The sequence below is a fragment of the Hippocampus guttulatus genome, chromosome 6, assembly GCF_054856545.1.
Source record: "Hippocampus guttulatus isolate MCC_2025c chromosome 6, RoL_Hgut_1.0, whole genome shotgun sequence".
In the NCBI taxonomy this organism is placed as follows: domain Eukaryota; kingdom Metazoa; phylum Chordata; class Actinopteri; order Syngnathiformes; family Syngnathidae; genus Hippocampus; species Hippocampus guttulatus.
In genome coordinates this window covers 17445188-17471464 of record NC_141266.1, presented here as the reverse complement: position 1 = coordinate 17471464, position 26277 = coordinate 17445188, and the positions used below count along the sequence as shown (strand labels likewise).

At 42.5% G+C, this 26277-nt stretch overlaps 3 protein-coding genes across 7 annotated transcripts; 1 reads left to right on the top strand and 2 right to left on the bottom strand.

The window, feature by feature from the left end:
- Positions 1 to 24: 24 nt before the first annotated feature.
- Positions 25 to 4091, bottom strand: tmem107l (transmembrane protein 107 like). 2 transcript variants are annotated; one of them, XM_086113609.1, is made up of 6 exons: positions 3955 to 4091; positions 2394 to 2497; positions 2134 to 2201; positions 1955 to 2055; positions 823 to 919; positions 25 to 531 (listed from the first exon to the last, which is right to left on the bottom strand). In XM_086113609.1, exons 2-6 carry the CDS (start codon positions 2478 to 2480, stop codon positions 462 to 464), a joined length of 423 nt encoding a protein of 140 aa, XP_085969735.1. In that variant the 5' UTR covers positions 2481 to 2497; positions 3955 to 4091; the 3' UTR covers positions 25 to 461. The 2 variants fall into 2 exon arrangements, with proteins under 2 accessions (XP_085969735.1, XP_085969734.1); XM_086113608.1 differs by lacking the exon at positions 823 to 919 and adding an exon at positions 658 to 754.
- On the top strand, positions 3330 to 13166 carry trim46a (tripartite motif containing 46a). Of its 4 annotated transcripts, none has more exons than XM_086113607.1 (13): positions 3330 to 3528; positions 3855 to 4113; positions 5347 to 5497; positions 5885 to 6083; positions 6153 to 6299; positions 6417 to 6512; positions 6790 to 7043; positions 7118 to 7239; positions 7919 to 8248; positions 9757 to 9986; positions 10612 to 10679; positions 11016 to 11217; positions 12218 to 13166. In XM_086113607.1, exons 1-13 carry the CDS (start codon positions 3469 to 3471, stop codon positions 12299 to 12301), a joined length of 2202 nt encoding a protein of 733 aa, XP_085969733.1. In that variant the 5' UTR covers positions 3330 to 3468; the 3' UTR covers positions 12302 to 13166. The 4 variants fall into 4 exon arrangements, with proteins under 4 accessions (XP_085969733.1, XP_085969731.1, XP_085969732.1 ...); XM_086113605.1 differs by having other exon boundaries at positions 10854 to 11217; XM_086113606.1 differs by having other exon boundaries at positions 10854 to 13166.
- A 7330-nt stretch (positions 13167 to 20496) lies between these two features.
- Positions 20497 to 25675, bottom strand: slc50a1 (solute carrier family 50 member 1). Its single transcript, XM_086114590.1, has 6 exons — positions 25466 to 25675; positions 25136 to 25213; positions 24340 to 24463; positions 24096 to 24257; positions 21875 to 21994; positions 20497 to 21714 (listed from the first exon to the last, which is right to left on the bottom strand). The coding sequence occupies exons 1-6, from the start codon at positions 25531 to 25533 to the stop codon at positions 21616 to 21618; spliced, it is 651 nt and encodes a 216-aa protein (XP_085970716.1). The 5' UTR covers positions 25534 to 25675; the 3' UTR covers positions 20497 to 21615.
- Between the last annotated feature and the right edge of the window lie 602 nt (positions 25676 to 26277).

Sequence of the window (26277 nt, the reverse complement as noted above, 5' to 3'; positions counted from 1 at the left end):
AACAAATAAACAAAAAAATGGGTGCTAAACTACGACTACGCGGTGTTCCACTGTACATGTGAACATCCTTCCCTCCATCCATTTTCTACAGCACTCATCCTCATTAGCGTTGGAAGCGAGCTGGAACTTGTCGCTGCCAAACACAGTGCACAGGTACATAAGCAACCGTTCACACTAACACTCAGACCTAATAACATTTCAGTCTCCAATGAACTTAGAGTGGATGTTTTTGGAATGTGGGAGGAAGTCAGTGTAGCCAGAAAAAACAACAACACTCGCATGAGGAAGACCATACTCCCGGTGCTTGCTCGACACAGAGAGGCCGGAGATAAGATTCTAACCCACAACTTCTCAACTGCGATGTATGGACTTAGTAACCAATCGCACGTCGCTTACAAGTGAACATTATAGACCGAATACAAAGAAATGCCTTTGCGACATTGTCTTTATCCACGTGTACATTATAATGGCTTCTTTGACAGTCCAAAAACAGCGATAAGCAGAAGAATCTCCATGAGGGCAGGCAGCACACTAGAAGAAAATTGAGAGAATGACATTGTCACAAATATTATTTTCGAATTTACATTCTCGGTCAATTTTAACCCCTGAAATGAGACCCATACATATAAATCTGTTTAAATCAGCACGTGCACCAACCTGCAAGGGACAAAAATAATCCAATATGTCCAGCACTCCCACTTCTCAAAAACAAAATAAGACAAGGAAACGGAGGCGCTGCAGTGGACCGTCAGTGCTAGGTCATGTGTATGTCAGGGAAAAAAAAAACCAAAACTCCTTTTGGGAAAACTATGGCAAACTAACCTGCAGAAGGCAAGAATCCACCAGTAGACGGCACAATCCCATTGCTCAAATAGAAAGAAAACCAGAGCAACTGAGCCACTGGCATGGGCCCCAGTAGCTATTGCAGGAGTCATGGAATTGCCGTACAACCGATGACAGTTAACACTGCAAAATTTACTTACATATTGTAAACTGATATATGATTTTATTTAGTTTTTGTTTTTTTTAGGATCGACAAGTACTTCCTCTATTGCTATTCTTGCTTGACAAATTTGACGAACAGTAGCTATAGAAAGTTAACACACCATGGTTAAAAAAAACAACACGCACACACACACAAATCCAAGAATGTATGATTAGGCAATTTCAAAACTTAAAATAACATGGTTAAGCAGTTTGATTAAATAAAAAAGAAACAAATGTGTCAGAGGGGGAAAAATAGAAAAACTAAAACAAAAGGGGGAAAAAAAGAAAAACTAAAACAAATCAATCTGCCTACTCTTTTCTGTTGAAGTGCTCTAAATGAGTCGACAGCAAGGGCAAGTCTTTTGTGCACAACCCCCTTCGAGTCCCTCCATGTATTTGCAATTAGGGTCAGGTCTGGGCTCTGGCTACTAAGTGTTGTACAAACAAGTTGAATAATCAACTAGTCAACTACTCCGCAATGACGTTTAGAGCATGCGATAAAGCATTCCCTCCTCCTGCATTTTTTTTTTGATAATAGTAATATCCTGGAAAAAAACATCAATGATATCATCTTGATGTTGACTCGACTTTGTTAAAAATCTGAACTCGTACAATTCGTACTGGCTTCCGACCATCTGTTTGGTAAAATAATGGAATGATCATTTCCTATGTCACAATAACCTCCATTTATGCTTCAATGAATATGACATACATTTCCTCTTTGTGACACTTTCTTTGACAGCATCAGCACAATCTAAACTGACTTGTTCATTATTCACAAGCTGAAGTCTCACAACATTGCTGTTGATGATGTTTTGAACTTGGGACTGTTCAAATCTTGGGGCACGACACTTTGCAGTTCAACTGTCTTAACAGGGATGTGCTCATTTTGTCTTCACGTCGCATGTACATCATAAATATTATGTGTTCATACTTATATGAACATTTCAGAGTGGGTGAAGGATACACAGAAGGCCTTGGCTGCTGTTGAACATGGACACTCCTGAGAAGAAGCCAGCAAGCTCGATGGCGAATAACCCAAGTGTGACTGACAGAGCCACCACCAACCTGCAACACACATACGCGCAATGCATATTGGTTTATGATGTAAGCATATCGGTCTGCATGCATTCTGTTTGTACTTACTTTAAATCCTCACTGTTGTATTGCTCTTGTGTAAACTCCAAAGGCAAGCATGCCTTCACGTTATATTCCTGATGAACCAACAAGATTTGGTGTCAGCTCTCAAATAAACTTGAATATAGCCAGCTAGAGCAGTGTAAATATTGTCAACTCATTCTACCATGCTGCCGCTGCAAATATTAATCCAAGCATTTTTCTGATTCAAGATAAAATAATTCGCAATTTTTTTTTTATAAAAGAGCACCCAGTGTAAATGAACTCACCCGCGTCCAAAAGATGGTGATGACAATCACGAGATGGGCGATGATGGTCAGGAACCTCGCAGGAACAAGGCTGCTGATGACCGACATCTTAACTTTCTAGTTACCTTTATGAGATCAAAACAACAATTAGTGGTGTAACATTTCCCTATAAACCGGAGGGTGGTGGTGGGGGGTTAAGATTATTTGTCGTCGAAATATGCGGTACAAATACGCGCGACGAGGCATTCACAGCACGCTTGCCGTAGAACATAAACATACAGTTGCGTGGATTAGTTGGTATCGCTGTTCAACAACAACATAACACTACGTGCAGCACCTTTTTAACGAACTACACGTAAATTCACCTTGTTAAAGTGCACAGCAGACAAGAACAATACACAAGGTAGTTTCGTCCATCTGTCGCCACCTTTAACGTGTTTCAAATCACTCTGGTACAACCGGAAGTAGCATTGGTTGCCAACAGCAACAGTCAGTTTGGTGCATTCTTGATAGCCAACCGGAGGGAAACAGCTTTTGAAAGTTCTGACTAGAAACCAATTGCGAGGAACGATTTTTTCCGGTCCATATTTCTTGTACTGTACTTCTATGCTGCCGTCTGTTGGCAGTAAATGAAACTAGGCCACAAGATTTTATTTATTAAATTGCTGTCAATAAAATTGTAACATGAGAACTACGTAAAAGTAGAAGGCAGGGACAGTAGTTTAATATTTGAGGAGAAGAACTCGAACACATTTAGAACTGTTATTTGATGATAATAATAATAATAATAGGAATGACAATAATAATAATAGTCATTATAATCATACATGGAGGGGAAAAATGGCAATCTAAAAAAAATCTCGTTTCAACAATTCGGCTGGCCGGCCTCGAGACAATCTCCCATGTCCCCCCCCCCCCCCCCCCCCCCCGCCGACCCCTCCCAAAAACGTTTCTCATTCCGTTCACTGTTCTTCTACATCACCACCAGCATAATAGATGGCAGTGTGGACGCTCATAGCTGCACGTCAGTAGGATGTGTGGGCCTACTTTACTAGCACAGACATAAAAGAGCTCCCTGGCATTGCTTCGTGCAGTCATGGCAGACACGGAATTAAAAAGCTTCATCTCCACCATGGACGCCTTCCTTCGTGTCAGCGTGAGTATGAAAAACACTCTTACGATATTTATTCCGCCAAGCAACGTACATTATCGCATCTCACCTAAAAACACTTTCAAATGCACCTAGTCCATTTTTTAGCTACTGACTGCTAACTGGAGGGTTTTAATGGATAGAAAAAGCAGCTAATAATTAACTTAGTCCAAATGTGAGGCAAAATCTGTTGAAATATAGGACATAGCAAGAAGCTGAAATCAGAGATGATGTACGTTGTCATAGAAACGGGATGCTGCTTCAAGCCGCTCATAATAGAAAATAGATGTGCCATATTTATTTGATATTTAAAGATAATTTTCTCATTCCAGTCCAACATGAAGAGCATGGAGCCGGAGCTGCGTTGTCCCGTGTGCGACGACATGGTGAAGCAACCCATCCTACTGCCGTGTCAGCACAGCGTTTGCTTACTGTGTGCATCCGACGTGTTGGTACAGAGAGGCTTCCCTCCTCCTGACCTCCCCCCGGAGCCACGGTCGCCAGCTTCCACTCCCAACTCTCGCTCCCCGCGCCAGCACCGCAGACCCACGCCTCGGACCCCAGAGCACCTGGAACGCATGCTAAGAACTAGTAAGGGCGGACGAATGCGTGGTTTAAGTGTGTACATGTGTTAAAGGTCCCAAAGTGTGTGATGGTGATGTCAGGAATTGTGTGAGTCAAGACTGACATCAACATTTTTATTGGAAAGTGAATGTTTCAAAATTGAGTTCTGGAAGATGATGCCACGTCTTCTGCATTATCATCTATGAGGTCAAATCCTTGTTTTGGATTGAGCGTCAGGCAAAAGCCAAAAAAAGTCAATGAAAAAGCATAATATACTGATTGAACTGAGGTCTTGTGCGGTGTGTAGACATGTCGTGTGATGTCCACAATGGCAGTCTTTCTTTTGGAATAAGCCCTAAGGAGTTGCAAAGAGCAAAACATGACAGAGTTGAACTTCTGTGAAATACACTGGATATAAAAAGTCGACATTCCGCCGTTCAAATGCTAGGTTTTTGTGATATAATGAGACCAAGATAAATTCTTTTATTTGGAGTGCTTGAATAGAGAACCCTTCCAATGTCACCCGCCAAATTGGCAAACAAATACTCATCAAGTGATCAAAAATTACCCCATACAGTGATGAAGCTTGTATAACTGTTGTATAAATAGAAGGTAGGGATTTTTTTTTTTTTTTTTTTAAATACTGACACTGCATATAGAGGTCTAGCGCGACATCCTGGATGACTGGCCCAGTTGTGGATGCTGCTGCTGCTGCAAAAAAAAAAAAAAAGCACAACACTCTCTGAAGTTTGGTTCATTAGGTACTGTATGTTGAGGTCTCGCGTGACGAGATCCATGAATGCCGTCCTACTTTTGGAATGAACATCACGAAAAAGCCGACGACAAATCAAAACATGCACTCAAATCCTTTTATGTTTGCTGAGATCTCGTGAGGGCTGACGATGTCGCATGTGATATCATCCAATGTCAGGAATAAAGCCAAAGAAAAAGAACAACGTGCCAAGATGAGCATTCTTTGTTTTTGAAAAATCCGAACAAAAATCAAATCACGCACCCAAAATGAAGACATTTTTGCACTGCTAATGTGTGTGTAAAAACATCCTTTCCGTTCCACATATTCCTTCCGCTTTCCTGTGCCCCCAACACACTTTCTGACTTCCGGGCTGGCGCGTTTTGGCTGCCGCTGCTCAACCCGTATTGTTTTGTGTTTTTTGTTATTGTAAAGTGTCCTTGGGTGTCTTGAAAGGCGCTTATAAATAAAATGTATTATTATTATTATTATTTTCTCCTCCCCCCAAGCATGCAGCACATACCCCGGGCGGCGGCGTAAGGACGCGGCCCCTCCTCCCATGCTGTTCCCATGTCCTTCCTGTCAGGGGGATGTGGAGCTGACTGAGAACGGCCTGACCGACTGTCCCCGCAACCTCACCCTGGAGCGTATTGTGGAAAGGTAACTGGAATAAAACAGACGGAGGAAGGAAATGAAATTTAAAATTATATGACACTGGATTAAAAATAAAAAATAAAACAAGCTGTATAGCTACAAGCAGCTTCATTCAAGTATGTTTAATTGCATTTCATGTTTAAAATTTTATTTGTATACAGTGATTCTTTTGCACATTATTGAAGAGAGCCCACATTCCACTCTTTGAACTCGTACCACACTTCCAGAATCATTATTCAATTTTATTGGGAAGCACCTTTATTTATTTGATCTTAAAATGTCTTTTAATTTATGCCCGACCACAAGTAGTAGTAGCCTGTTCTGGTAGACCTCCGTTACTACACACACACACACAATATGACAGGGATGTGTTTTGCTGTCGGTCTCTGTCAGGTACAGGCACACGCTGAGTCTGGGCAGCATCGCCATCATGTGCGCTTTCTGCAAGCCTCCGCAATCTCTGGAGGCCACCAAGGGCTGCGCCGACTGCAAAGCCAACTTTTGCAATGAATGTTTCAAACTCTACCACCCCTGGGGGACCCCCCGAGCCCAACACGAGCACATCCTCCCCACAAACAACTTTCGCCCAAAGGTTTTGTCTCTCATTTCGTTTCCTGCGCATGAAGATTTTCCATCGAACCTCATGTTTTTCTCCCTCAAGGTACTGACGTGCACCGAGCACGAGCAGGAGCGTCTGCAGTGGTACTGCTGCGCTTGCCGCAGGTTGCTGTGCCTGCTGTGCAAGCTCCGCCGCATGCACCACGGCCACAAAGTGTTGCCGGTGACACAAGCCTACCAGGCCCTCAAGGTGCCCCGCATCTGCTCGTGCCGTCTGCCTAACAAATTGTTGACATCATTTTTTTTTTTTTTTGGAATTCTGATACCATCTGCCTCACAGTATCAACTTTACTTGCTGTTGTCACAGGATCAGCTGACCAAGGAGGTTACCTACATCCTGGCCAACCAGGAGACCATACAGAGTCAAATCACACAACTGGAAGGGACCATCAAACATATGGAGGTCAGATTTGACCTTTTTTATTTTATTTGTGTGTTTTTTTTAATTGCATTCCTTGAAGTTTTTTTTTCTTCTTAAAAATACATCTTGGTTAGGCGGGCGTAGTGGTTTTTCAAGACGTATTTATACGTCATGGGGAGTAAAAGAGTTAAACAACCAACATTGTTGACAATCATAACAAGTAGCTAGCATATGCAAAGCTAAGACATCTTTTTTTTTTGGTCGGTAAAGGTCATTGAGTCCATTCTCAGAGATGCCAGCTTTCTGTTTGTGTGCACAGGCCAACAGCGCTGTAGCTCTCGGCCATCTGAGCCGCTGCGTGAAGGATCTGGCCGCATCCATAGCCGAGCGTCTGGGGGTCTTGTCTGCGGCCTTGGAGGGCTCACGCAAACGCAGAGAGGAGGCGCTGTCCGCCCAAGCGTCAGTCAGGCGAGACATGCTGGAGCACGCCGGCATGATGGCTTACACTCACGAGCTCCTCAAGGAGACCGACCAGCCGTGTTTCGTGCAGGCGGCCAGAGTCACTCACAACAGGTTGCTTGTTCTTTAAATTTGCTGACAATTTTTTTTCCCCCTCTAAGTTTGATTGTTTTAATTTCCCTTGGCAGGCTGGTGAAGGCCATCGCAAACCTGCAGTGCTTCTCACTGTCTGCTGATTCCTCATTCAGACACTTTCACCTGGATGCAACAAAAGAGATCAAGCTCATCGAAGGCGTGGCATTTATACGTGGTAGGTCCTGCACTGGACACTTCTTTCAGTATATTGAAGCATATTCAATCGTTTCAACTTGACCAAGATTATGATGTTCAGATTTGGTGCACACTTTCAGAGACGTTTCATTGTTTCATTGTTTCATGAAACGATATTTTTATTATTGTGGTGTGAAGGCATAAAGGATTATTAAGAAAATGTTTTTGGTCAGTTTCATGAAAAAAAAAATAGCAGCAATTTAAAAATCCATCCACTTTCAACACCGCTTATCCTGAACAGGGTCACGGAGAGTTGCTGGAGCCTAGCCCAGCTGACTTCAGGCGAAAGGCAGACTACACCCTGAACTGGTCGCCAGTCAGTCGCAGAGCACATACTGAGACAAACAACCATTCGCACCCACATCCACACCCTCACTAAGTGGGAACTGATCCCACACTCACCCGCACACAAGTCGGGCGAGTGTACCACTACACCATCAGCAACTTAATATTCAAACAGCGTTTCAGTACAAAAAGAACTAACATGAAAAAACACGTTTTTGTGATGAACCAATCATTGAAATGTTCAATATGTGTCTCATCAAATTTTGTGGTGAAAAAAAAAAGTGATACCTAATGTTGTGGTTGGTGAATGTACAATATAATAGAAAGCAGGTTGAAGTACCGGTAAATATCTCTACCTGTTTCGTTCCTCGCAGCCCCTCTGGCTCCAGTGATCGACACTCAAAAGACGCTGGCGTACGACCAGCTCTTCCTGTGCTGGCGTCTCCCTCAGGACTCGGCTCCGGCCTGGCACTTCTCCGTCGAGTACCGAAGACGGACGGGGGCGTCGGGAGACACGTGGGGAGGCACCCGATCCCCCAACGCCTCGACGACGTGGCAGAGACTGGATGAAGTGCGAGGGACCAGCGCCATCGTGGACCAACTGCAAATAGACAGCGTTTACGTGATGAGGGTGCGAGGCTGCAACAAGGCCGGCTTTGGAGACTACAGTGAGGAGGTGTACCTTCACACGCCGCCCGCTCCAGGTAAATTCTCTTTCACGTATTCTCATTTACATTTGCTGCCAAGACTAAATCTAATAAGCAAAAACTAAAATCAAATATAGTCCAATTGAAAGTTATGTTATTCCTTCACAAATGTAGAATTCAATTGCATGTACTATTCTTCTTCTTATTGTTAGGGATATGATAATGTTCAGTATTATTATTCGTTTTCTGTGGATGATATTCTTTTACGAAATCTGTATTGTTTTAACATTGATTAAGCTACTATTCCTAGAAGTCATACAGTCGTATTTTGTGATTTTAGTAGTCGTAATAGCCCCTGCAATTGACTGGCAACCAGTTCAGGGTGTCCCCCGCCTCCTGCCTGAAGACAGCTGGGATTGGCTCAAGCCCGCCCTGCGCCGAGTGTGAGGATAAAGTGGATCGAAAAATGGATGAATGGAAGTAGTATTAGTCATATTCGAGCAAAATTATTTAAACTTAAACTAAAATTACTTCAGTTACATGTAATGACTACATTTTGCACTTTATTTTGCGCCTTCATAATACATAAATATACTATAATACAATGACAATACTCACAGGTATATATTCTTTATCCTCTACAAAGAATGATCAATATTATAGCCTCACTGAGGAGCTAAGACTCTTTCGGCTATTCCGATTGAACTGTTTATGTGATTTTGTTCAGATGGGCAAAAGGAATACACCATCCCTGTTAACTCATTCACTCCCAAAGACGTTTTTAAACGTCTTGTCAGACTTGACCTAGAATTGGCTGGTACTGAATGAGTTAATCTGAATAAAATTCCATTCGGATTCCATCTTTTTATTTCAATCAATATATTTATGGAGAGCATTTTCATTCCGATTGGTCATTCGGTTTGATTCTAATCGGAACATGAGGCTCTGGGGAAAACCTGGTTTATGCCTCCACGTTCATGATAGTATTTCAGTATGGCTGTATTATACTGCCCCCAGGTGGCCAAAGGCTACACATCAGAAGCAGCAGCATATTAAAACATTGAATGTTCATCGGTGTTTTTTGAAGCATGTTTTTTTTTAGGTTCAATTTTGTTCCCAATGCATTTTAAAGGGTGTTAACATTAAATTAAAATATTACATAGTCATCTACGTATTATTATTATTAGTCTTCGTCCGACTGGGATTTATATCCTTGCGGAAGAAATTAGTATTAAATCAAATCAAAACTCCTGACTGTTAAAATGTGTCCTCATGACTACTTTAGTCCAAATTTGCTGCTAATTTCATTTTGTCCTTTCTTTTGCGCTTCCTACTGCTCATTTCTTTGTGTTAGCAATCATTGCATCATAATCAGGTTGTATGATATTCCTTTGCAACGGCAAAATGGCATCAAAATAAATACTATCTTTCCATATTCCCTGCTCCTTCCCTGATATACTCCTTCTGTTGTTTTCTCCATTGTGTGTTCAGCTTGAGAATTCCTCTTCCCTTTTTTCCCCTTCCTGTTATGTCCTCTGTCCGATTTTCTTCTCTTTTCCCGCCAGTGTTATCTTTCTCCCTGGACTCTCGCTGGGGCTTGCATTCCGACAGGCTGGCGCTGGGCAAGGGTCAGACGTACGCCCGCAGCGTGCCGGGAATCTCCCTGCTGAAGGTGGCCGACCGCGCGCTCACTTCCTGTCACCTGACCGCAGACCTCCTGGTGGCCGACCTGGCCGTCTCTCAAGGCAGGCACTACTGGGCCTGCTCGGTGGAGCCCAGCTCCTACCTGATCAAGGTAGAGAATGCTACATTTGAAGTTAGCTCGAAGGGGACATATGGAAAATTCCATCCATCCATTTTCAGATCCACTTATCCTCACAAAGGTCGCGTGGGGGTGCTGAAGCCTATCCCAGCTGTCTTTGGGCAGTAGGCGGGGGACACTCTGAACCGGTTGCCAGCCAATCGCAGGGCACACACAGACGAACAGCCATCCGCGCTCATACTCACACCTAGGGACAATTTAGAGTGATCAATCAGCCTGCCATGCATATTTTTGGAATGTGGGAGGAAACCGGAGTACCCGGAGAAAAGCCACACAGGCCCGGGGAGAACATGCAAACTCCACACAGGGAGGTCGGAGCTGGAATTGAACCCGGTACCTTTGCACTGTGAAGTCGACGTGCTATGTTTATATACAACTCTTTGTGTCTGTAAGAGAGCTATTCTGAATGTTGTTGGATTGTGACATAAAGGTGGGGCTTATTTACAAAATATCACCAGTTTTTCCACCCATTTCAAGGGATTGTTATGTTAGCACAGATTAGCTTTGGTCCTGTGGGTATTTTGATGGGAGCGTATCACAGAGATTTTGTTAAGACGTCGATAAATGACTGTCAAGTTTTCTTATGTCAATCATGCAGGTCGGAGTCGGACAGGAGGCGAAGCTTCAAGAGTGGTTCCATCAGCCGCAAGACATGGCCAGTCCACGGTGAGCACCTTAAATATGGCCTTCATGATTGACAGGTGACCAGGGCAACAAAAAAAAAAGCTACACACCACCAAACTAAAATGTCACAACTGTAATCTCGCACTCTCAAGAGGCTAAAGACAATGGCTGGCTGGATATGTTCTCTTTTACTAAATGTTTTCTACCCATCCTAAGCTATGACCCAGACAGCGGCCATGACAGCGAGGCAGAGGACGGCCAGGACTCCCCCTCCTTTTGCTTCCTCACCATGGGAATGGGCAAAATCCTTCTCCCCCGAGGCCAGAAAAACACTAACTCGAAGCCCGCCCACCCTTACACGACGCCTCTGCCGCCCAGACTCGGCGTGTGCTTGGACTGCGACGAGGGCAGCGTGTCCTTCTACGACGCCCACTCCTTACGCCTGCTGTGGGAGGGCCACGTGGACTGCTCGGCTCCCGTGTGTCCCGCCTTCTGCTTCATCGGCGGAGGGGCCCTTCAGCTGCAGGACCTGGTGGCCAGTCGCAACATCGAGGAGGATCCCCCGCCGCTGCCGCCGAAGGTGACCATCAAAACACGCGCAACCAATTTTAGTCAAGAATGAAGCGACTTTCACCTTTAATTACATTTATTTATTTATTTATTTATTCTGTGTGGTTTGCTGCTAATCTTTGTTGCTTGTCGAGTCCCGAAGGCATGAAGAATGCTGTCTAAAAACTGTTTGGTCAAAAATAACCCAGGTCAAAATGGGACGTCATTTTGACCCAACTTCTTGGGTTATTCATTCAGCACAAAAAAATGTATGGGTCAAATGTATAACCCACAAAACAACCCAATTTGGGGGTCGTTTAGAACCAAATGGTTGGAGTATTCATTTTATGAGGCAATATATACACTCTTAAAAGTCAACAAGTCAAATAAAAAAATAGTCTTTACAATAATATGCTCTATGCGCCCCAACCGCCCCCCACAAGTCTAACATAGGGTATTCTGAATAAAGTTGTGTTTGTCAAACATGAATTCCGATACAAATGCACCCATTTTCATCCATTTCAAGTGGCGGCCATTTTGCCTCATATTGCCACTTGGTGTCAACTGACAAATGACATCATCATGCCCCAAGGATCAGCTTGCGAACATCACATGACCAAACCTAGAAATCAGGTGAGCCGCAACAGTCGTGACTTCAGCCCTTTGGCACTGCGATGGCCCATGTCACTGTACAAGACAAAATGGCCGCCACTTGAGATGGATCTAAACGGGTGGACTTTTCTGCCTAATTCATCCTCCACAAATGCAATTCTCATCAGAATACCCTCTTGGACAAATGGGGGTGCACAACACATATTTCTTTAAAAAAAAAAAAAAACAACAACAACAACTTGACTTCCCCTTTAACAAAATAGATCATTGAATATTAATGTTATTAAAAAAAGATGTGTTTGGTTATTCCTTTGATGCAACTTTGGGGGTGCGGTGAATAATCCAAAAAGATGTGTGGCGACTGGTCCGTTTTCGACGCATAATTGGGGTTATTTTTTGGGAGTGTCTGATCACAACAGAGCTGGAAGCCGCCATCTTTCTTGTGGACACACACCGCCGCCTGCATTGGAGTCAAGACGAATGTACCCCGACAACATGAGTGACACATCAGGTGACCTCGGTGGTGTCATCAAACTCTGTTCAGCTAGTTTTTGCAGGCACTATTTAACTTTGCCGTGAAGTGCTTTTGGAAGGTCTTGTGTAGGTTCCACAAAATGTTTCATCCCAAATCCAGCGTGGTGGCCTATCGTGACACAATAATCAACACTTTGCTATATGCGGGTTCATATTCTGATTGTTACCATATTAAAAGCACGACAGATGTACAATTTCTCAGCGTTAGAAGCCTTTATTTATAATGTCGCCATTGGGGAGAGGTCATGGTTAATGACGGATCCCATCAAGCTTGATTGACATTTAATATGACCGTTTTGTATGTTGACCGTGTATCGATTGCATTTTGTGCATCTTGTGACGTCTTTCAGCGATCACGTTACTTTTATTTTCGTCGCATGTGTTGGAACATGCGCCTACAGTTTATGTTTGTCAATTGAATGTTTGATTTACTGTATGTGTTGCCTCACCAGCTACTAAGGCATATTTACTGCATCATAACTTAGTTTTAAATCCCCGCAAACAATAATGATATGACATAACATGTTCAGTATCACGGAGTTATTATATCACGGAGAGTTCACGGAGGTATCGCCGTGACAGTGTCAATGAAATATGAGCATTCTTCTGTTTTTGTGTTGATTGTGCAGGTAATGAAGTGGTTGTTTATGTCTGACAGCACAGATTGTTTGTCTATATTGTAATATTTCTACTTGATTGTAGATGATTTTTTTTTCGAGTGAATGTAAAAAAAAAAAAGGGGAACCACTAAAGACTGTACCAGACATCGTGCTTTGTTTTTCTTTTTCTTTTTTTAATTATGACACGAGTGAAAATAAACAACTGGTAATCTGACACGTAACAGTGTACACTGTGGAAAAGGAAACACACACGAGAACATCTTTTCTCGTTACGTGATACGTTTGCGCCCTTGAGCTACTGCACGATTGGATGTTTTGTTCGCTTCTACTTTTTTATGATGTTGTCAGTTTGGGATTGTTAACTAGGAGACAAGTCAGGATTAGATTGCGGGGGATATACACACTCTCCTAATGAGAATGTTGCACGACACTGGCACAGTGGTGCCGCAGTCATGTGAGGGCAAGCCTCCTCTTAATTGTTGGAGTGACATAACCGCTCCATTTGTGTCAAGGGGATTCGATATCTCATCGCGGAAGCGGATTTCATCCAGACAAAACTCATAAATGCAAACAAGTGTGGGTGGGCTACACCAGTGGTTTCCACCCAAAGGCCGAAGTTTTATTTATTCACCCCCGCCAGGCAACTTGATTACCTTTCAAAGAAAAATAGATGTGGGGCTGGGTGCTAAGGTGGCAGAGGGTGGGGTTAATGGCTCCAGACATGCACCTGAGGGGCGGCATCCGCCTGGGGTTGAGAGGCATCAATTTGGGAAAAATTCCCATCCGCCACACCTGAACAGGGTTTGACGGGTTCCAACTATGGGTTGGGGTTTTTGGGGGGGGGGGGGGCGCCGTTTCAAAGTAGGGTTTTAAACCAGGGTTAGTGTTTGTAGGGTTTAAGGTTAAGGGTTAGGGTTTGCAGGTAAGGTGACAACTAAGTGGGCCAATCGGACCGGAAGTTAGGGCATCATTTCAACAATATCACATTGTGTCACATGACTTGGCTTTTGCCTTCGTTTTGTCACTCCGGTCAACAGCAGTTCAAAATAAACAACTGTGCAGTGCGCCGAGTGGTCTTGCAATGTCAGATCTGAACCAGCAGGTGGCGACATTGACTGGGATTCTGTGGTTTTTCCTCCTCCCCACTGTGATGTGGCAACAAGTACAACTTGCAACAGGTTGGATGCATAAAATTCAAAAGGATGCGACAGGCTTGCCAGACGGAGAATCGCATGGACTTTGTTTCCATAGCGAACCCGTATCACCTCCTACAATTTCGTGTACGAACACAACTCCAGTGACGTCGGGACGTTCTGTTAAACAGGACCTCTCAAGCAACCGACCCGCGACCGCACGTACACACACACACGCGCATGCCATGACGAGCAACAGCCATAACGGTCTCGAAAATGAACGAAACAAAAAAAATCAAGTGGATATAAGAGCCTGTGAGTGTATAAAAAGGAATCAGCGCTTACCTTAGTCGAGCTCTGATGCGGCGGCATGGGACGCCTTTTGGCTGCATCTTCAGTGCGACAACGTCACTATCGTAGCTCACTTGTGTCGTTTTAAAATGCTTCTCCTGGCTCTCCATATTTCCATTCTTTGCTAGTGCCATCCATGAATTGCAGATGAAACAAACTTTTATGAGGATGATTTAAAAGAACAAAGTTATCGGGCAATACTTGTGATGACAAGATGGCTGACTGCTAACAACTTCCGGTGATGCAGGTCACGCGCCGCCGTAGGTTAAAGGTGACCCGCTTTGTAATATTAGTTTATTTTTTAAATACTTTTTGTTTGTGTGAAAGTGAAACTGCAACAAACAGAACTCAAAACAGAGCACAATGCTTTGCAAATAATGTTCAACCTGTACTTAATTGGATCCACGACAAAGGCACGATTATTGAATGTTCACACTGATTAATTAGATTTATTTTTAGCATCGTTAACTTAGAATTTTATGTCTGGGACAGATGGAAAAAAAACTGAGAAAGTTGAGGAATGTTCATCAAACACCTGTTTGGAACATTCCACAAGTGAACAGGGTGACCGGGAACAGGTGGTTGCCGCGATTGGGTAGAAAAGGGGCTTCCTTGAATTGCTCAGTCATTCACAAGCAAAAATGGGGTGAGGTTCACCTCTGTGTGAACAACTTTGTGAGAAAATTGTTTCAGGACAATGTTCCTCTTCGTACAATTACAAGTGTCAATTAAATATTGGTGCATTATGAAAAATGCTTTGACTTTCATTTAAAAACGTACACGATACTGATAAAATGCAATGATAATAATAATAATAACAACAACAACAATAATCAGTGAAACAAATAATAGAGCACATCACTGCAGAAAGCAAAACACGCTTTTAGCATTTTTTAAAAAAACTCCTCCGTGAATGATTGGTTGGAGTGTGGAATCATAAAAAAGTGCACTCAATCTTCACACACACACACACACACACACACACACACACACACACACACACACACACACACACACACACACACACAACAGAGTTGTTTCAGTGGGTAATTTGTTATTGTTGCATGATGGTGAGAAAATACATAATGTCTTCAGCAATTATGTGCAGGCACAATCACATGCTGCACTCCAAGTATCGACACATGCTGTACACCGCAGGGCATTTTCTCAACACAGTGCTTGTATCTCTCTTTTTTTCCTCTCTCTCTCTCTCTCTCTCTCACACACACACACACACACTTTACATGCATTCCTCACTTTGTTTAATGAGGGCTTAGCTTTATGATCCTGGGAAAACTTGGGTCCCCAGTCATAACAAGCACACACATACACGTGTGTATACACACACACACACATACACACATTTACACGACACATGGAGTGAGGAATATAAGTCTTCAGCTGTATGCAGTTGGCACTTAAAGATCTTTGCTCGATACATATTGTCGATATACATGCAGAAGCCACCCACATTGTGTGTGCGTATGTGTGTGTGTGTGTGTGTTTGTACTTGTTTTTCTCGGGACAGTGCAGAGCAAACCAGATTGTTTTACCACCTTCCTGCTCATCTTGCGGCTATTTTGCTGGCTTTGCGACGGGCGAGGTGACATGTGGACAGGCGCTCATTAAGCTGTCAGGGCAGGACGGGCCGCCTCTTGCCTGCCTGCATGCATGCACACTTCTTCATTTCACACAGATCATCTAACATGTATATCTCACTTTACACTGACGTCTCAATAAACTCATTTCATTTGGCCACAAGCCGGATTTACTCACTTGTATTCTTCCATAGCGTAGTAAGCTTTTTTCTTTTTTGGTGGAAGTTTGTGAACATAACAGGTGCTTGCGGCCTTTTCGGATGGTTAATGTTATTCCACGTCAAACTATGACACACGTTCACAACTTTACTCCCGCATGTCTCGGCGCGCTCCAAGCCTGTGGCATATTTTGGGTGTGTGGGGGGGGGGGGGGGCAAGTATTGGAGTAATACAGTATAGACAAAAGCATTTCTGATGCCATTTTGAAGCCTTTTGACACTTTTTACAAACGTACATTGCCTGAAATGAGTTTGTGTTTGTTTGCACTGTATTTGTTAGCATGTGCACTGTAATTGGAACGTGTATGTAAGTGCGGACTTGGTGTGTATGCAGGTAAGTGTGCACTCTGTGTGAATACTTGTACTGTATATGTCTGCATGTGTGCCGGCATATGTATGAGCACTGTACAGCGTGCGTGTGCAAGTGTACAAGTGTTTGTGTGCGTGCACCCTATCTGTGTGACTGCAAGTGTGTGTGTGCAGTGCATGTGCACAAGTTGTGTACTTCAGCTGTGCAGGGCATGCAGGAGGCAAAGGCTGCTCTTGAGAGCAAAATTTGGTCTCTGTTCAATGTGAAAATAAGACAAGTGCACCTAAGTAAACAACACCGGCACTTCTCGGCCGGAAATAAGCATGTGTGCAGTGGTCAAGCACATGTCAGAAGCGGGGATTGAAATGGGGGGAAAAAAAACAAAAAAAAAAAGACGCAACCATTGAAGGTCTTTAAAGAGTTAGGCCTTCGGATCCCAATGACGGCCTTTATCTTGAGAGTTTACGATGCTCGCAGTCAAGTAAACACTACAGTGGAGTTGTTTGTTGCGTGTGAGTGTGTCGTAGTGGAGGAAGGGTGAAGGTGGTGTCGGCGGCGGCGGTGGGGGAGGCTACAATCAGCTGAACAATGAGTTTGACTTGCAAACAGGATCCCTCTGTTTCCTGCCTCCTTGCGGACTCCACACACACACACACACACACACACACACAAGCTGACTCTCGCATTTTGCCCCCCTGCAAGAAGCACCTTGTACAGCTCGCAATGTGATGACACACACAAACAGGGTTAGCGGACACTACTCAGCACTTGGTGCACCCACGCGGGGAGGCATTGCCTGTCCGAGTCAAAGCACACCTGTTCCAGCTGCTGTTTTCCACATTAGGAATGTGCTTTCTCTCATTTTCCACCCTACGGCACCCCCCCCCCCCCTCCCCGCACCCCGTCATCACACCTTATATAGTGGTGCCTCTACTTACAAAATTAATTGGTTCTGGAAGACATTTCTGAATTAGAAAATGTGTAAGTAGAAACACGTTTTAAATGCCCTAATCCATTCCAAGCCCCCCCCACCAAATTTCAGACATAAATGTTTTCTAAAGCATAAAAATGCATCAAAATATGTAACAAATACATGTTACAATTAGATCATTGCACAATAAATGAGAGTTGTGCATAATGTAAAAAACAAAGAATAAAAATGATGGTCATGTAACTTTTAACTGCGTCCTTGTCGTTTTTTGCCCTGAGGTACCACTGTACTGTAAATTGGAGCTGTGCACATGGATCCGAACAGTCAATATTTAGGACGATGTTGAATGATTTGTACAATGGAAACTCCAAGGCCCAACTCAATTTGTTCTGTTTACATAACAAATTTTACCCAAATAGGAAATAATGGGGGGAAAATGTGTTCCAGGGTTGACGTGTGTCCATCAAACAACCTGAATGAACTGTACAGACACCGGTTAAATTAGTATTTTGACATTCTCAACTACCATTCAAGTGCAAAAATAAGTCGATCTACATCGATCTTAAAAACACGTTACCACATTTGCTATTCCTGCTATTTATGCTGGATAGTTTTTTTTTCTTTCGTTTTTCTTTTTTGCGGTAAATATATTTTCTCAGCTGTAAACAACACTATTTTAATAATTGATGAATCTGTCGACGAATTTGTCAATTACTCAATGAATTTAAATGTCTGCCTTTGATTCATGGCCCGCCTTCCATTCAATATGCCGCCAACTCTTTTGGCCGCCGTTTGTTTCCCACCTCCACTCACTTAGTGGCACAATGCCGTGTTGTGTCTGCGTGTGTTGTGTCAGGGCTATTTGAGCGCAGGAAAAGGATTCATTTAACACACACACACACAGACGGGATGAGAACCTCTGGCGTGGCCTTTCCCACCACTGGCCTCTCTGTATCAACACACTCACATACAAACAAGTCCATTGGCACTGCTGCGCCATGAAACAAGCTTTTGTCTTCTGCACACACAGGCGAAATCCTTTACTATCAGGGGATAGGCTCCAGGGGGCGCTATAGCACCCTCTGGAATACCATCGGTGTCCTAAAAAAAAAAAATACATTATGTCTGATTCTTATTATGCTTATTATGAAATGTGCAACTGGTCACAAATGCACTTTACACGACTGAATGTAGCGATGGCACAAGCGTCACAACAGCGCATGACACATGGCTTCAAATAATGAAACTCTCGAGATGATAAGGTTTTGATTTGGATCCTAGATGTGTCCGGAAAACTGCCCCATGATGGTATCACAAACTTAAAATGGCTACAAAGATGCCCAAAAATACAGGAAGAAAGCGAACGCCCATGAGCTGCATGATGCTCGAATAGTACATGCAATATGTACATACAATAGTACATATACTGTATGCTTTAAATGGCTACAAAGACAAAAAAAAAGAAAAGATTAAAAATGTGTTTATTATTCTATTTGCAGTTCAGTGTGTTGCTTGGTCGTACTGATGTCGGTTCCTAATATTTGGGTTATTGATTGCCGTAGATCGGGGGTGTCAAACTAATTTTACTCGCGGGCCAATTTAGAGTTACATCTTCCCTCGGAGGGCCATTATCACAGTGAAACCACAAAATTATTACTTGCACAAAACAAATGAATAGCTCACTAGTTTTGACATCAGTCAAGTCAATTATAATAGTTTGTTTAATATAAAGGCGGCCCGGTGGGCCAGTGGTTAGCACGTCGGCTTCACAGTGCAGAGGTACCGGGTTCGATTCCAGCTCCGGTCTCCCTGTGTGGAGTTTGCATGTTCTCCCCGGGCCTGCGTGGGTTTTCTCCGGGTGCTCCGGTTTCCTCCCACATTCCAAAAACATGCATGGCAGGTTGATTGGACGCTCTAAATTGTCCCTAGGTGTGAGTGTGGGCGTGCATGGTTGTTCGTCTCTGTGTGCCCTGCGATTGGCTGGCAACTGATTCAGGGTGTCCCCCGCCTACTGCCCGGAGATGGCTGGGATAGGCTCCAGCACCCCCCGCGACCCTAGTGAGGATCAAGCGGTTCGGAAAATGGATGGATGGATGTTTAATATAATGAATGACGAAAAAATTACTGTTCGAATGAGTGTAAATACGGTAACAAAATTATTGCACAAATCTCAACGTTATTTGACAATTCGGTACAGATTTTAGCAAGTTGACATGTGATTTTGCTTTCGCGGGCCACATAAAATGACCTGGCGCGCCGGATCTGGCCCCGAGGCCTTGAGTTTGACACCAGTGGTGTAGATGGTTGGGTTACATTGAAGGGAAAAAAAACATTTGGCACTTTGTCATCCTTCATTGACATAAAACAGCCTCCAATCATACTAAGGTCCATTTGCACTTAAAAAAAAAAAACTTATTTAAAAAGCTTGCAAAAAAAAAAAAATAGGCACAGTCAGCATAACATATCACTGTATATCAGTGGCAGTACGTTATCTAATATAGACAGGCACAAAAGGTAACAGAATAGAAAAGTCTTTTCCCATTAGAAGACGGTAGAGGAAATGCCCGTCACGAGTACACTCTATTCAAAATAGCAGCTTGTAAACAACATCCTCTTTGGATTGTACAAAACAACTTAATCCAAGTCAACGTGTTCGATTTGAACATTTGTGAATGTTGGTGGCTCAGCAAATGTCCTTTTCTTCAGAGCAACAACTGCGAAGGAGGAGTGGAAACACCCGAAAAAGAAAACTTATACCACGGAAACCAAACAATGTTTTGAGAAAATGTGCTAACATTATGCTAAAGGCTTTTTTCTGGGGGGTGGGGGGGTGGGAAATAAAATTGAATTTTATCAAAACAAAAAGTTGCACTCTTACGAGAATAAAGTCACTAAAAGGAAAACCCCCCCCGCTAAATGTTCAACGTAGTGATTCTGGAGGAAATAAAAGTTTGGTATTTTGGGGGGTGAGAAAATGAACTGTAATCTAAACAAGAATACCAATTTCCTTATAGAAGTCTTTATTATGTTTTTTAAACATTAAATCTTACACACGTCAGATTGTCTTTCAATGAACAAAAATGTGTTTCGGGGGTGTGGGGGGGGGGGGCTCCATACCATATTTTTCGTACCATTCGGGGCACCGTATTTGTGGCACGGTATCAATAAATGGGTCCAACCATCTCGTTACCTCTGCGTCCCGCGTCCTAGACGCAGAATTTTCCCGCGGGACGCACAGTTCCAAATAATGTGTTTTTGGGACGCAAGGAAATTTCTCAGTCAAAACAAAACAAAAAAAAAAAACTACCGTCAATCTTTTTTGTTCCAGAAACAAACGCAGTATGACCATCACCGCCATCGTTGTTTTGATCTCGCGTGACGAGATTGCCGTTCTCGCAAGACGAGATTGGCAAAATCGGGCTTCACCTCGCGGGAAGCAGACGATTGCCAAGTTGTGTAACGTTAAAACAAGTGTTGCGAAAGTTTATTGCGGAGATATCACAGAGGAAGCAGCTAAAGTTGGATCGGGTTTTTTTTTGGCGATAAGTTGACTTTGAGAAAGCCTTGCATCATTGGAAGCAGAGGAAAGAGAGGAGAATTGATGAACTCAAAGACTGAACTGGGATGAAATAAGAACCCATTTCTCAGCAAATCTTGTATGCCTGAATTACCGTATTGGCCCGAATATAAGACGGTGTTTTTTGCATTGAAATAAGACTGAAAAAGTAAAATATTCTGAAAGCATTCCGACTCTATTCTCGTAATATATTCTCATCAGAATGCGACTTTTCTCTCAACATAATTATCTTATTGCCATGAATACGATACCCTATTTTTCCCCTTAAAAAAATGACTTTTTGATTTCTTTTCTGTTTACTACCTTCTCTTCAGTGTGTCCCTTTAATACTCACGCGTATCCAACACAAGGCACTTGAAGGGGACAAATTAAACAGAAACCCAGATTTTTTTTTCTTCCCCAAAGTAATTTTTGAATACATCCTTGAAAAACAAACAATCTTTGTATACTTTTCGTATAACTTTGTGGAATGTAGACATTATTGCCAACCTGTCGCGCAGCGGTGCTTTCTCTTCGTGCAACGTCCATTACTGTACATATCGTGGTCATATCCGCATGGGTTTATAGGGAGGGCTGACGTGGGCAAATCTCCAAAACAAGTAAAATCTGATGACGCTAGTGAGGATTCCGGGAAGGTTCGGAACCTAAAATGCACACACATAATAATAATAATAATATTAAAAACAATTATGCTAGTCCTGTGGTGGATCAACTTTCATTTTTTGTGTTGAAGGAACAACTTCAACCGATTACGTCATTGGGACCACTGCAGTGGGAATACATTTTGCTGCGAGTGTGTCGTACCAGGATGTAGTAGTCATTCAGCTGGAGGCCGTAGAAGAACCAGGAAGTGGAAGTGAGGAAAGTGGCCACCGTTAGAGGGAAGGACAAGCACTGCACGTTGCCACTCTGCACGATGGCCATCTGAACGTGAGGACCAAACAAAAATACCGTCGGTATTGCAACACGAGGAACAGCCTCGACAAAAGGCAGCTCGCAGAAGACTTGAAACGAGTTCAACAAGCGTGAACAGGTTCCGTGAAGCGTTGGCAGACTCAAAGGCGTAAGACTTCAAGAGTAGACATGAAGTCATTTCAGTTGTTGTTGTTTTTTTGGGGGGGAGGGGGGGCTCACGGAACGCCATTTTTTCCTGAAAAACTGTTGAAGGCTTGTCAGTGTTTTTTGAAGACATTTTGGGGTTAAAAATGTATTCAATCGATTTCATAGACGGTCAAGGATACTTTTATTTTTTTTTATTCAACGAAAGAAATGTTCATCTTCCGAGAACAAAAGTCAATCATAAATTATATTATTATAACTGCATTTAGGTCAGACAAAGGTTGTGCCATTTCTTAGGAATGGTCTTTTTTTTTTGCAACAAATGTAGTTTTTTTTTTTTTTAATGATTACAGTGAGGCTTCTTTTGGAAAAAGTCAATCTTGTGAAAATAAAGTCAGGTTTTTAAAAAAAGTAATTTGGGAACAACTGTTGTCATTTCCAAGACTGAAATCCAATTTTTGAGAAAAATCAAAAATTAAATTTATTTAATCACTTGGCATTGAGAAAAAAAAGACATATTACTGGAATTCTTTTTTTAAAATATTTTGTATCCATCAGAACTGTGTATAATAATACTACAATAATAGTCATTAAAAAAATTGTGAATGTTAAAATGTTCCTCAAACTGTGGTCTAGACTGTTCATAAAGGTGTTTGAGCAGATGACAAATTATTTTTATTATCATTACTTATTATTATTCACATTCATTTTAGCACCAAATACAAAACACTATCTAGTCATTCATTATTTTAAAATAGTCCAAGTTTGGGTATTTGAAATCGACTTTTAGTGGGTTCAACGACAATCGGGATGAAGAACCACTGAAAGAATGCTTACTAATCGGTCTTGTGCCCGCTGAAATAAGGACAGGATTTTTCGAACTAATTAGGGGATGCCAAGTGCCAACACGTCATTAGGCCGACTGTAAGAAGGCAACCTGGCGTCTCCGAGGGGATGGGGGTGGAGGGGGCGCAAACGGGGAAGGAATAACAGGAAGACGCGGATGAGGAGCAGAAGAATGGCAGGAAAGCGACGGGCTCGTTTCTGACGGCGAGGCAGATGGAGGGAAGGCGACAAACAGGATCATAGACAAACACAACAGGAAAGAAGACATCTGATGGGCCCCCCCGTGACACCTGACTGTTCTCTTCTACGTAAATATACACACGTGGGAGCACCAAGCCAACAATATCTGACGGTATTGAGCTGGATAACTGCACCGCAAGCGACAATCGCGGGCAAAGTCCAACAAAAGTAAATATGAACGGCATACAGGTTGACTGCCGGCAAAATGACACACCAAGGTTACGACTCGATTCATATCTCAATTTCTGACCCGTATCATCAGTGCCGTCACAGGAAGACTTGTACGAATAACACTAGCGAACTCATGTTTAAAATCAGAGATTGAGATGGGGGGGTTTCTTTGCGCTGATTCTGAATTTGACCTTTTCTTTCTTTTCTCCAGCATAGGGTGACTATATTTTAATACCCCCCCCCCGCCCAAATAAATTAAAAAATAAGGTAACTCGGCCCATCCTCGAGATAATGAAATGATACTCAAAGATGCCATACATGACGATAACTCGACTATATTTAAAGGAGGGCAGCACGGTATTGGAAAATCATGCACGATGCGATATGGGTGTTGCATATTTAATATGGCGATATTTAACATGTACTGGAAACAAATGCCATCTTTATTATCGAATGAAAGAGATGCATTTTTTTTTCTCATTACGAAAAATATGAATGCATTCTCATCTCATGATTTAGTTTGAATTCTGCGCCTAGCGACTGTTCTCCTATTGGATGGCAATGCACATTTAAGGTTGCATCTGATTGGTCAACGTTAGAATAAAGCATACGATCCAATATGAATTTATCAAGTGTCTTTTTCAGCAACAAGATGAGTTCCAGATGTCACATTTGGACATTCCTTCATTTAAGGACAAGTTTATCTTACCAGGTCCGCGAGCGGGGACACGTACACGCCCACAGTGGCCACGCTGCAAACGAGTCCCAGCTGGTTGAGCTGAATGTCACCTGGAGGAAGAAACAACATGAAGTACACCCCGGCGCTGGTCACCACTGCTCCGATGGCAACTATTTGGAATAGGATCTTTCTCTGACAAAACAAAACAAAACAAAACACAGGTTCAAGCCTCAACGTAGACGCACACAAACGCAATGACGGCTGCCATGCTGACCTTTTGTTTTGTGTAGTTGAAGTAAACCACGATGTAGAGGGCCTGCAGTAAAGCCCCGATGAGATTGACCACAATAAGTGTCTGGTCTGTCTTCAGCATCCCATAATATAACCATCCGAGGTTACTGTGGAATCAAAAACAATGGAAAAGAATGAACGGGGCAAGGCGAGAGAACAAACAAGTACACTTGTAATGTCAGTCATGTCAGACTGTGTTATGACATTTAAGCTCTGTTGCCTTTTTTGTGACCCGTGTCTGTGATTGCCACGTAGACTGCAAGCAAAGAAGCAAAAAAAAAAAAAGGAGAAAAACTTCAGAAAAGGATTGGTGAAGGCCTTTAATATAAAGTTTGTCTATGGCTAATGGCAGTTTTTTTTTCCAATTTAAAGAATGAAAACACATGATTTTGGTTATTCTGGCAAAATAACTGGGGTGAAAGACTTTAATATAAGGGACTTTGTTGCACATTGATTTTTTTTTTTTTTACCCTGTCAGTGTCTGACTATTAAAAATTTCTAATTTAATCAAAACGTTTTGGGTCACTTGCTAGACAAAATTGCACAAAATGTGCTGCGACGGATTTGTGACCTTGGCATTTGTGAACTAATCAGCTGTTTGGAACACAGAAGGACACGATGTTGCTGATCGTCTTCACAAAAAGTAGCATAATTTTTAAATGTTGCGTGAAGTACTCATTTGAAACATGCAAGTCTCCACACCCACACTTTAATTCAACTGCAAGACCTTTTAAAACTTGCTCCTGTTTTGGTTAGCAAATGCCTCAAATAACACATACTTGGCACATGTGGTGAGGAAAGGCAGAAATTGAATGTTGTCTGTGCTCTTGGATGTTTGCATTTTCTTTAGATCGACCCTGCACAAACAAACACAAAGATCAAGACAGTCAACCTGACAAGGAACTCATGCCATCATTAATCTCGTAAATATTATACACTGAAACTGACAGCTACCGTGCAACAGGTTTACAGCACATTTATTTCCGCGAATTGAAGATACTTCACTTCGCAGACACAATGATTAAAAAAATAAACATTTGCACAAAATGTTCATTTGTATAGAAGCGGGTTTAAAGTTTGCCACGCCGCAAAAACTGAATTCCACTTACAGACCAGTCGAGAACATCCCGAGTGTGAACACGATGCACGCCCATGATAAAAGATACAGCAAATCCATAAAAAGGATTTAAAATAAAAAAATACATATGTTAGGTATGGAGACTATAATGTATGCTCTTCGACTTTCTTGAAAAGCAGAATTAAAAAAAAACGCAACTGGCTTGTTTTCCGGATAGATTTCCGTGTTTGCAAGCAATGGCTCGGTGATTCTGCGCTGCGATTGGGTGTTCACCGAGTCACGTGATGCAGTGTTGGTTCAATGGGGTGGAGAATCGAGGCGTCTGACGTCACCATGTCGACAAATCCCGGAGCTTGAGTTTTGATTTGGTCAAGGAAGTTGCGTTTTCTGCAACTTTAGAAATATATATATATATATATATATATGACACCGTTAAAATAACGTGTCCGAAATTATACAACAAAGTTAAAATTACTATTTAAGTATTGTCAGACATTCTTTGCTGAAATCAGGAGGTTCAAATGAAATATTTTTCGTTTACCGGACAGAAATCTATTCATGTGATATCAGGCTGCAGTTTTGATCAACGCAGTCAGAGTAGTATTTATTTCACTGATGTTTATTGTCGTGGTGCATTTTAATTGAAGTTCATTTTATTGATACGTTCTACAGTATTCAAGAAAAGGTCATGTCTTAGTATCAAATTAATGAAGACAATATCAACTGACGAAACGAGTTTTGTAGAACATTCTCGTCACGCTGACAACACTCTTGAACAACTCTCAAGTTTGACCTTTACGGATAGCCCTTCACGTATATTTCATCTCCCTTTCTGTCTATGCT

What these genes read in the sequence shown, in the direction of transcription:
- slc50a1 (XM_086114590.1), bottom strand. Translation starts at nt 25,533, where the DNA reads ATGGATTTGCTGTATCTTTTATCATGGGCGTGCATCGTGTTCACACTC. An exon ending in TTCCTCACCACATGTGCCAA is followed by an intron (nt 24,464 to 25,135) that starts GTATGTGTTATT and finishes TTGATTCCACAG; the next exon opens with TAACCTCGGATGGTTATATT. An exon ending in TGTCCCCGCTCGCGGACCTG is followed by an intron (nt 21,995 to 24,095) that starts GTAAGATAAACT and finishes CCTCACGTTCAG; the next exon opens with ATGGCCATCGTGCAGAGTGG.
- tmem107l (XM_086113609.1), bottom strand. Translation starts at nt 2,480, where the DNA reads ATGTCGGTCATCAGCAGCCTTGTTCCTGCGAGGTTCCTGACCATCATC. An exon ending in TCACCATCTTTTGGACGCGG is followed by an intron (nt 2,202 to 2,393) that starts GTGAGTTCATTT and finishes TTGGTTCATCAG; the next exon opens with GAATATAACGTGAAGGCATG. An exon ending in CAGCAGCCAAGGCCTTCTGT is followed by an intron (nt 920 to 1,954) that starts GTATCCTTCACC and finishes CTCCTGCAATAG; the next exon opens with CTACTGGGGCCCATGCCAGT.
- trim46a (XM_086113604.1), top strand. Translation starts at nt 3,469, where the DNA reads ATGGCAGACACGGAATTAAAAAGCTTCATCTCCACCATGGACGCCTTC. An exon ending in CTGGAGCGTATTGTGGAAAG is followed by an intron (nt 5,498 to 5,884) that starts GTAACTGGAATA and finishes GGTCTCTGTCAG; the next exon opens with GTACAGGCACACGCTGAGTC. An exon ending in GGACCATCAAACATATGGAG is followed by an intron (nt 6,513 to 6,789) that starts GTCAGATTTGAC and finishes TTGTGTGCACAG; the next exon opens with GCCAACAGCGCTGTAGCTCT.